Below are 11,328 nucleotides of genomic sequence, written 5' to 3' on the forward strand. Positions count from 1 at the left end.
TAGTGGCCACATAGTCCAGTCAATCTATTATTTATTAAATCCTCTCGTGTAACTGCCTGGTGGTGTGTTTGCTGTCAAAGTAAAAATCATCATCTAATAAAAAAGTTGTGGTTTTCATTTAATAAACCACATGAGACTCTTATAATGTGTTGTAATTCGGGGATTTTTTATGGGGATATTATAATATTAATTACTTTTCTGTTCTCTACCCTCCCAAATTATATGATTACATTCATATGGTTGTTTATCGTAATGGCCTGATCAAATTTAACTGAGGGTGGACTGAGAGAGAGAGAGAGAGAGAGAGAGAGAGAGAGAGAGAGAGAGAGAGGCGTATCCCGGTGAGAGATATTGTGGATCTGTTAGGGCTCATTGTGTTTTTGCGGTGAGTAATATCAACACAGACCAGAGCTGAGTAGTCTCCTTCCTTCAGGTTTTCATTTTGTAGAGCTCTCACCTTAGACCTACTTTTGATATATATATAAACAATTTTTGGAGAACTCGGACGCGCTCTTTCCATTTCTAGGACTCGTTTAAATACTAAATAACGTCATTCATGTAGGCCTGCTGTATTTGTTTCCAACCATCCGGACCTCAGTCCACAGCTTGGTGGCTCAATGTTTCACCACATATGGAGACTTATTACAGGATGACCCAGCGGGTGTTTTACTAGAATTATCTGTCCAGGAGACGAGCTGATCGGTGTGATGAAGGATAGACTGGCTGAACTGAGTGCTGTAAGTGGTCTTGCTATAACCTCGACAGGTAATACATCCTGATGCATGTGCGCAAAATTAAAAATAAGTCACTCAGTTGTGTTTTCCCATCCGTACAGAGCAGAACACAAGCAGAGGAAGATGTTGCAGTCACAGTGGACAGAGATGGCTTCATGGAGAGCTTTTTTAGAAGGGTGGGTGTCACTGTAACGCACAGGTTTCGGGCTCTGGGTTGATCCAAGGTATTGACTGTTTTTACGTGCTGATTGATGCAGGTGGAAGAAGTTAGAGGGCTCATTGATAAGATCTCCCACCAAGTGGAAGAGGTGAGGAAGATGCACAGCATGATCCTGTCTGCACCCAACCCAGATGACAGTAAGTGTGTGCCTCAATCAAACATTAAGGACAAAGTCAGAAAGCATGGTTCATTTGGTTTTCTGTTGTTTTTGAACTCTTGCATTGAATTGTTTTGTGACCTGCTTGGCAGGAGTTTGATTTTTCTGGCAACAAATGCAACAAATGTCTCACTTCCTTTCTTCAATTTTCCTCCTCATTGTGAATGAATAGCTGCCTGTCAGGAAACATTGTGAAGGAAACAGCAGTGTTTCAGCTCCAAAACCCACAAAACACTGTAGCTTGGGCTCTGATTAGGAGCTCATAATAAGAGGATTTTAACATGTTTCATTTGCAGATGTTTGTTGACACCTAGTGTACAACTTAAATTAACTTAAATTTTCTTTAACTTAACAGAAACTGTTTAAAAGTACGACAAATTATTTAAAAACCATATAATAGGCAGATGTCAAAGTGTCACACTGTTAATATGGAGACAGACCAGAGGATTAGCCAATGGCCTTATTCAGTGTGTGAGCTGAGCTGATGCCTGAGGAGTCCATCAGGAAAAAGAGTCTGTTTAGAGTGCCATGAGGAAATGAGTATGTCTAATGTAACACACTGTAGTACGGTGTTTTAAGATCCATGACGTGGAAATGGTCACCAGGGACAGAAACAATGGGCTCTGTGAAGTGTGACCTCTGCAATATTGCCACAGGGTTGTTGCCAAGTTACAAGATGAAAACCTACAATAAATCCAATATTTACAGGAGGGAAGGCCAGAGTGATTAGCTGGGTGACATTATTTTTCCTCATCAGCAAACAGAGTCTGATGTTTTTCCCATCTGTGTGTGTGTGTGTGTGTGTGTGTGTCAAGGAACAAAGGATCAGCTTGATGCATTAACCAACGATATCAAAGGGAATGCCAATGTGGTGCGAATGAAACTAAAATGTGAGTTGAACCATGACATGATGTCATAGTAAGACACCTCAAATCTTATTAATATTAAATATTATTCAGATTTATTGACCTTATGGCATTAACACTGATGTCTTCTACTTTGTTGTTGTGTAATGTTGTGTCATACCTCTCTTCCTCTGAAGCCATGGAACAAGGTATGCCCAAAGATGACATACCTAACAGATCCTCTGTTGACTTCCGGATCCAGAAAACACAGGTCAGGAAATAAATCAACGAGTGGTAACTCCTCACACACACACATATCAGATACCCTGACCATACATGGTCATCATTAGTCACTTAATCTGTCATGCACAAACATCAGGTGAGAAATGTGGATAATGTTTTTGTGTAGATTTATCTGACTTGTTGGCAAAATATGTAAGATAATGATTATTCACAATCAAATCCAAAAATTTACTGTTTCACAGGATGAGTTTTCAGATTAAATTGGGATTTTCTTTGTTTGGTGGTAATTTTGAACCTTGAATGAAAATGTAACAATGTAAGCATCTTGTTCAGAATTGCTTTGCAAGCTTGAATGAAGACATACACTGCGGTCTGAAACGCCCACATTCATTCGTCGTCCTCTGTCCTTGTGTTTTCACTTGTCCTCAGCACACAGTGCTGTCCAGGAAGTTTGTGGAGGTCATGACCCAGTACAACGAGACTCAAGTGTCCTTTCGGGAAAGAAGCAAAGGAAGGATCCAGAGACAGCTGGAGATAAGTAAGTGACAAATACTAACCCTCCTGTACCCTTGTGAGGCCAGAGAGTACAGGTTCTTAAGGTCTCTGATTCTTTTTAAGAGTTAGTGTTGATGGAAACTGCTAATACTGACAAGAAATACTCCCTTTTTTGCTTGTCTTTGGTTGTACGTACAAGAATTATGAGTGCAAGACTCCCAAATCTAGAGATAAAAGAGCGACAAATAAAACCCTGAGGCTGTGTCAGGACAGGATCCAGGAAACAGACCACACCGGTTTCCTCTCTGATTCTCTGGACATTAACCTTGTTGATAAACAGACGCCAGCAGGGACAGGGTTTTTTTCAGGTTTCTTCAAGATGTCAAGGTTCTCTTTTGCTCAAACCAAAGTCACAATTCAACTCTAAATGGAGTTCTTGTTCTTGATCACATCCAAACACGAGAATTTCTGTGTTTTGTGAGATTTGATGTCACTGAAATTAGTAGTAGTTGTAGTACTAGAAAGATATACATAGTATTTGTGTTCCAGTATTAACAGGATGTGCAAAATTGTAGCATTTGCAATATATAATATAAATGAGAATATAGGTTTGTTTGCATTTTTAATAGCTTATTAGTTTCAACGTCTTTGCAGACAACTTCATATTTTCAACCAGTATTCTGAGGAGCATTCTTGGATATCTCAATTCAGAGTTACAATGACAAACAAATGCAAGGACAGCGTGTTTCAGTTGCATTGTATTATGCACATATGAGTAACACAAGACAATAGTGAAAGGTAAAAAATAGGACAGTCTCCCACAGTCCCTGCGGCCGGCATTAATGAGAGGCTCTGGTTCTCCACTCTGCAGACGGAAGAACCTGATACTGGAGACGCCTCACTGTGTTTGTGTTGCCCGGGAAACGAGCAGAGGGCTCAGCGGCCTGTGTAACAGTAGTTCACCTGTCTTTGACAATGCCGCACGAACCTCGGCCTGTGCTGTAGTGGAGTTGCAACATTAATTTACATCATTCAGGAGGGATACCGTGTTTGCACGAGTATTGATGAGTTGTAAACGAGGTGTGTTTTGCTGTGTTTGGTGCAGCGTCTCTGAGGAATAGCCATCGCAAAAGGCATGTGACATACAGTAAGCACCTGCACAGAGATCAGCCTCTCCAGGGAGGTTGTTGTACAACAGGAGGGATGGTTTCAGGAAAGGAAAGCTTTCTGTTTATAGAGTTTCAGCAGCTGTTTCTCTACGAGGGGTCCTTTGTTCCTGAGACAGTTCTAATCTTAGTCACAAGTACAACCCTTATCCATGAATAAACTGAGCAGCACAGCAGGAGCTGACTATAATTTAACATGAAATTATCTAAACCACTTGAAAATGCATTGTTTGCAACTGTTGCACTGAGATTTAGGGTTTAATTGCAGCATGTTTTCCTTTCCCAAAAGTCCTCAAAACCACAAAAAATTGGCTCAAACATGTAAGTGAAGTCTTACATGACTTTAAACTTCAATAGTAATCTTCAGTGTGCTTTACTTTAATGCTGTCTAACACATTATCTGTTTTTTAAAAGAGGGATATCATATTTGGATTTTTTTTGTTTCATTAAACAATACAATAAATCTCTCATTGCTTGGGGGGAAAGTCTGCATTGTCTTTGTAGCAGTGTCCCCTGGGTGGATAACAGAGACATTATTTTTCTGTCTGCTCAATCAATAGAGCTACAGTACAATGAGGCTTCATCTCCTCACACAACAGGCTTTATATGGAGCAGCTCCACAACACCAACAGACAAATGCATTATCCTGGGATTAAACACATAGCAGTGTATTGTGTCAAGGCCAAACACAGGCATTCATTGTTTACAAGGATATGACTTACTCAATAATCTGGGACTTCTGTCAATTAAACGTCTGAGTCGTTTTGTTGTTTTTAAAGAATGAAAAACAACAACAAAAACAACACAAGTTAAAACAGGCTACATTAGATAATTATTTCTTTAGACACACAGACAATAACCACATTCAATTGTTAGACATAATTTGTTCTCTTATCAATAACGGCTCAAGAGGGATATCAGGTCAGTGCAATGGCCTTTTATATTCTAATCCCAGATATTATATCAGAGGTACAGAGCAGAAATAGAAGGTTACAAGTAGGAGTGTTGTCAAATTTTAAAAAAAAATCTTAGGGCTCAGTTTCCTCCAAATAAGCTATAAATTGCTGCTGCCATGTCAATATAAAATCTTCACCCGAGTCCTGTAAATTATAGCTTAATAATCTCAAATGACAGTTACCGCATCATGTCTCTAAGACATTTTATGTAAGACATTTAAATGGTTAAAGAGACCAATGTGGCATGTGTTTTAGTGATTAAGCAAACTGTGGTAAGTTCAGTTCATTGTTGGATAATCATTGCTCGCTTTTCTTATTATCATCTCAGCTGGAAGAGTGACCACCAACGAAGAACTGGAAGACATGCTAGAAAGTGGAAATCCATCAATTTTCACATCTGATGTAAGTTTTCTCTTACCCTACTGAACACTCTTGTTGCAGGTTTAGAAGGTAATACTGCCATCTAGTGGCAGAGAAATAATAAATCATTTGAGGTGGGTGCTAGGCTTTTTTTCGTCAACCAGAACTGGGAAAAATCAGTTTGGTGTTGTTTTAAGAATTATTCATTTTGGTACTCTTTTATCTCCTTTTTTAGATCATTTCTGATTCTCAGATCACACGTCAGGCCTTAAATGAGATAGAATCACGACACCAGGACATCATGCGTCTGGAGTCGAGCATCAGAGAGCTCCATGCGATGTTCATGGACATGGCAATGCTGGTTGAGACTCAGGTAACAGCTAAATCTCATTGGTTGTTACTTAGGTAAAAAAAAAGTCTTTGTCAGTTATAGTTCTTTCAGATCAGGTCTTATGTATTAGTTGATGTGTAATAGTATCTACTTTGTCCTACTTTCTCAAATGTACAGTCTTATGTCAGTGTTGACCTTTAACCATATGTACCAGTCTGCAGCCACTATGTTTCTTTACCTATGTTACCAAACAAAACTCTCATTTGATAAATAAAATAATTCAGATTCTCTCATTTACAGGGAGATATGGTCAACAACATTGAGAACAACGTTTCCAATGCAGCTGAATACATTTGTCGGGCAAAAGAAGAGACCAAAAAGGCAGTGAGATACCAGAAAAAATCCCGGAGGGTATGTGTTCCTTTTTAATTATGTGTTGCTTAGTTGTCACGAATAAAAACATTTTTAAATGTCAATTATACAAGATGGTTCTAATGACAAACCTCAATCATGTGCGACCACTTACAGCTACTGTATGAATCTCTTTATAGTGCTCATATCACTACATTTAGTTCAAGTAACACCATCTTCTTTACTTGGCAGAAATACATAATCCTTGCCTTTGCTCTATTGATCCTGCTTGCCGTCATTGCACTAATTGTTGGCCTGTCTGTTGGACTAACCAAACCTCCTGTATGAGACCTACTGTGATTACTACATGAGGTAATAACACCCACATACAACTTCCATTCCTTGAACATTCATCCATCCGTTCATTTATTTACTAATGCATTCATCTGATAAATGGTTTGATGGATTTTTAATGAAGTTTTTTTTTAGCAAGCAAAACCTGCGATTCCATTAGTTACAGCTACTTACGTCTCTGTTTCTTCTCCTTTTTACAGAAACTTCTCTTCCTTACCATGTGTGGGGCTGCAGGTTTACTTTTACTCATCATAATAGTTGGAGTCTTTGAATGATGGATTTCATGGTTCACAAACTCACAGCAGTCAGCTGTTCCTGTAGTGTTGAAGCCTACACCGGCTCCATAATAAGACTGTCATTCACTATCCAACAGCATTACAGAGAGGATCTCTTGAGCACAGTGAAGTATAATAATGTGAGATCCACTTTGCACCAGTAACATCAGACCTCATGATACACTGTTCTGGAGCAATTCTACACAGCTATAATAAAGTGTCTTGTCAGTACATATCCCTCTCTGTTAGCAGTGATATAATGAACACAGACAGCACATCAGATACATACACTAGTGTACATTCTGTTTTGCTGCCATCTTTTCATGTTGGATATCACATTCAGACATTTCTTGGTCCGATGACTTTAAAGTAATTGTTTGATGTTTCAGGAAATATGTTTATATACCCTCTTGCACAGATTTAGATGAGAAGATCAGTACCACTGTAATGAGAGTGATATTGATCTTCTCATCTAATGCTTGGTAAAAAGGCAAATAAGCGTGTTTACCTAAATGTTGAACTATTCCTTTAATATTCAAAAGTTAATGTAATAATTGTAATTCTCTTTATAAATTAAATGTATAATTTGTGTTACATGTTAAAGTGTATGTTTAATATGTAATTCATGTGAATTGAATGTAAAAGTACCGAAGCTCAGGACTCCATTAGGAATAGAAAAATGTTTAAAAAAAAGAAAAGAAAAAGAATTATATTCACTGTAATCTTTTCCAGTTAATTGTTTCTCAGTCAGAAGAAAAAAATCCCAGTCAATCAAATGGGATTCATCACTTCATTCAATACCACAAAAGAAGCTGTTATTGCACATTCAGAATATTTGTGACACCCGACCGTACAAAAGTGCCTTCTTTACTTAACCTTTAATTATGAATCCTTAACTTATTCAGTTGTATTTATCGTGATCACTGTGTGTGATGACTGAAATATTAGTTGTGAAAAAAGTCATGCTGTAAAGTAGGACTCTTGGATGATGTCATTTCAAGAGCACACATTTTCATTTTGATAGATTTGATTCCTTTTTTTATTTGTTTACAAGTTATATCTTGTATTTTCTATTGAAGCTGAATAATGAAATCATGTAATTTCAAAAAATAAAAATGATTTGCAGAATGTATTGCTTGTTTATTCCCTTTCATATTAAATGTATTATTTATAATTATGGATAACGCCAGACATTTCAAAGTGCAAACACCTCTGAATTTCTCAGACATTATTAAAGTTCTGTTCATTTAACAACCCAAATATTTGGAGGTATGATGTGCTTTGATGAAAACAGAAAAGAAACAGAGGTTGCTGTTTACTTCAGGATTAATGAGCACAAAGCACTTGACTTCTGTGTAATCAACCAAACAAGATTAGTGAAGAAAGTGGAAGTAAGCACCCTGATCAGATCAAAATTAGATCAAAGGAAACATCAGAGGTGCACTAGGAGTGAAATACTAGTGAATGTCCTTAAAATCTGTACATGAGGGTGTTTTCAGGTCACTGAGCACAATATCCTAGATGTCAAGTCAAGTGATATTATAAGCTGTGAGTAAAGTTGGACACAGCAGTTTGATTGATGTGATAAACAATTTATTTGGATGAGTAATTTATGTGGCAATCTGTAGATGTTGAAGCTTTGGTAAATGAGAACAAATGTGTAAAACATAATATTTAGAGAGATATGCAGGGTTTATTCTGATGAGTGTATTATTTTGTGTATTATTATTAAGATGAAGCTTGAGCTTTGTTGCCTTGTTGTTGGATGTCAGGTCATTAGTGTCCACCATGTTTTATACTATAGTCTGTGGGAGGAGGCCAACTATGAAAGCCAGCAGTCTGTTTGAACTGAGAATTGTAAAAATCAAGACCATTTATGAACCATTTGAGCACAGTATCATGGAATCATTTCATGAGCAGGTGGGCTTACTTTAAATGTCATAAATGTTCTTTGCAGCACAATTCTGCTTTACAAGCATTATGGCCCACTACAGTCATGTAGTATTGTAACAGTTAAACTAGTCACTAACTAATAGCCTGGCCGGATGTGAGGCCATGCCTAAATCCTCCCACTAGCTGTTCTGGCTATTCTGGCACTGCCTCATTATCGCCAGCTGTGAGGTGATTGACACCCTGCTGTTCTGAGTGATATGACTTTCTCTGAAGAGAATGGCCACAAATCAAACATGCTTGTTGTGACGCAGTCACAGATTTGGTCACTGCAGACAATGACATTAATTCTATCTTAACATTATTGAATGTAAATGTAAAATAGCCCTTTTTTCAGTTTTCAAAAATAGAATAGAAGTTTCACAAAACTAAAACTACATTCTTTACAGTCAACGTGTTAATCTAGTCTAGGTTTGACACTATCTACGCATAGTGCTTTTTGAGCTAGACCTGGTCTAAATGAAGGAAAAGCGCAATCACCCCCTTTTCACTCTTTAGCCAATTTTCTTTACTGTCACCACGGTTCATCATTTATAAATGCAACCTATGTATACGTGGCACACAGTGGTTGTATTTCCATTTCTTATGCAGCTGATGCAGCCACTGAACATATAAGATAACAAGTAATATTTGCTTGTTTATAAAGAGATGACCAAACATACCATTATTTGACATGTATCCTACTAAACAAAGTATAAAATATACAATATATGAACAAATTAATTGCATTTGGTGCTAGATGTTTTGAACCAGCCAATAATTGTTTAAATATATTTTAATATTCATAGCAAACCTACCTACTTCTTTATTAATCTTGTTACTTTTCAAGTAATTTTGTAATATGTTTTCTAGACCTGGTCTAGACCCAGGCTTCACAAATAGTGTTTTTTAAAGTAGTCTATTTTCTGGATGGAGAAATATCAATAAAAATGCCTTTTTTTCATAAATAATAATATAATAAGATGTTATTACAAGACTTTTATTGCATGTCTTACACTTTTTTCACAACGTAAAACAAGCCAAACTCCACTTTGAAAAACAATATGGTGGCCAAACTGGCCCCCACATTGTATACACTAGGCATTACGGTAAGAGCATGCAAGAACTGATATCAAAACAAATGTGACATTCCAGTGAATGGGATTTTGATTGCAGTTTGAGGTGTCCTGTCAACAATTTCACAGACGTTGGTGGTCTATGGGGAAAATGCTTTTCGGGCAGCAGGGTGATTTTTTACTGCAATACCGCAAGTGGCCACTGGGAAAAATTGGCTGCAAGGCTGAGCGGCGGAGCCATGGATGTATTACAAGAGCCCTATCCAGCTCTTATAATACATCCATGGATATGCACCTTTGTCCAAACCACTGGTTCGAACCAATCAGCATCCTTTGAGGATTCTTGTGTGATCTTGCGATCTCGCAAATCCAGATGCCTTGCGAGCAAGACGGCGATAGACTGATGGTTCATCCAATCACCTGCCAAATAATTTTTGAAAGTGCCTGCTCCAAACAGTTTTCAAGGACAACTTCTCAGATGGTTCTGTGTAACAAATCATCTGGCGCATCAGGTTAACATAACTTTGCACATGTATCAGAAATGATCTGTTATGGGTTTTGGGCTTGGGTGTGGCAAGTGGGCTCAATAATGCCCCCTAAATAGTTTTGAAAATTCAATAAAGTAACGTGGAGGGTCTGTGTCACCTGGATGCACAAAAGTTAGGCACATATAACATCTCCTGACTTACAAAAAAGTCTCTTGGTGCAATGCCCTAAAGCCATGAGGAAGTTGGCCATTTTGAATTTAGTGTGCAATGTCAAGTGTTGAACCAATCAAACTTGAAGGCAGCAGGCTTCAAGAGTCCAATAGCTACTTGACAAACAGGTAAGTACAGAAGCAGATGTCAATGCAAGAATAGGCAAGGCAAGGGCAGTCTTTTTACAGCTCAAGAACATCTGGCACTCTAGAGTGATACAGCAACGAAAAAAATTAAAATCTCTGTGCTGGTTTATGGCACCGAGACCTGGAGAATTCACAATACAAACACATTCAATAAAGTGCAAACTTTTATCAAAAACTGTCTAAGAAGAAATCTTAATATCCACTGGCCAGACAAGATCAGCAATAATGATCTGTGGATGAGGACACAACAATTACCAGCAGCAGAAGAGATTGAAAGAAGATGGAGATGGATCGAGCACACACTACAAAAACCAGTGTCAAACACCACCAGACAAGCTCTGACATGGAACCCTCAAGGGAAGAGGAAAAGACATCAAGACAGGCAGACATCGAGACTGGGAAACACCTGGTATCAGATAGAAAAGAAAGCTAGTGACCGAGAACTTTGGAGGTCCTTTGTCGACAGCCTATAGCCTTCTCCAGCAGTGTCAGGCATAGTAAGTAAGTAAGTGCAATGTCAGTGAATTTTGCGCAATTTACAGGCTGCATGCTTCAATGAACTTCTCCTAGCAGGTCAGTTAGATCAATCCCAAATTTGCCAGCAAAGTGTAAAGATAAAAAAAGACCTTCACCATTGTCCAGTCTGCCCCAAACTTGACATATTTGATAAGAGTGCAGGCCTGAGCACATCTACAGGCCAATATTGAGTCATAGTCATAGCGCCACCTATTGACAACAGACGCAAGCTCTCTGAAATACTGTTTGCAGGTGGTAGTTATAATTATTTTTATATCATTATTCATTTTATTTATTTTTTAATGTTTATTCATTTTGTTTTATTTATTTATTAATTAATGACAGACTGGCTGACAGACTGAATGTGAAATCACGTTCACCGGAACGTCGCATTCTTACCATAATGTCGTGTATATACACGCATGGCAAAACAACGTGGGGGCCAGTTTGACTGTGTTTTTCTTCGAAGTGGAGGC

The 11,328-nt window shown here is 38.1% G+C and overlaps 1 protein-coding gene across 2 annotated transcripts; it reads left to right on the forward strand.

Moving 5' to 3' along the window:
* The first annotated feature begins 359 nt into the window (after positions 1-359).
* Positions 360-7,615, forward strand: stx2b (syntaxin 2b). 2 transcript variants are annotated; one of them, XM_067604610.1, is made up of 11 exons: positions 360-737; positions 836-910; positions 992-1,091; positions 1,927-2,001; positions 2,154-2,227; positions 2,629-2,737; positions 5,145-5,218; positions 5,412-5,549; positions 5,808-5,918; positions 6,111-6,230; positions 6,413-7,615. In XM_067604610.1, exons 1-10 carry the CDS (start codon positions 708-710, stop codon positions 6,204-6,206), a joined length of 882 nt encoding a protein of 293 aa, XP_067460711.1. In that variant the 5' UTR covers positions 360-707; the 3' UTR covers positions 6,207-6,230; positions 6,413-7,615. The 2 variants fall into 2 exon arrangements, with proteins under 2 accessions (XP_067460711.1, XP_067460712.1); XM_067604611.1 differs by lacking the exon at positions 6,111-6,230 and having other exon boundaries at positions 361-737.
* Positions 7,616-11,328: the final 3,713 nt, after the last annotated feature.

The sequence above is a fragment of the Thunnus thynnus genome, chromosome 2, assembly GCF_963924715.1.
Source record: "Thunnus thynnus chromosome 2, fThuThy2.1, whole genome shotgun sequence".
In the NCBI taxonomy this organism is placed as follows: domain Eukaryota; kingdom Metazoa; phylum Chordata; class Actinopteri; order Scombriformes; family Scombridae; genus Thunnus; species Thunnus thynnus.

Bases quoted from the DNA above. Each gene is read 5' to 3' on its own strand.
- stx2b (XM_067604610.1), top strand. From the start codon at position 708: ATGAAGGATAGACTGGCTGAACTGAGTGCT. The intron at 1,092-1,926 runs GTAAGTGTGTGC...GTGTGTGTCAAG, and splicing joins TGCACCCAACCCAGATGACA to GAACAAAGGATCAGCTTGAT. The intron at 2,228-2,628 runs GTCAGGAAATAA...ACTTGTCCTCAG, and splicing joins TCCGGATCCAGAAAACACAG to CACACAGTGCTGTCCAGGAA.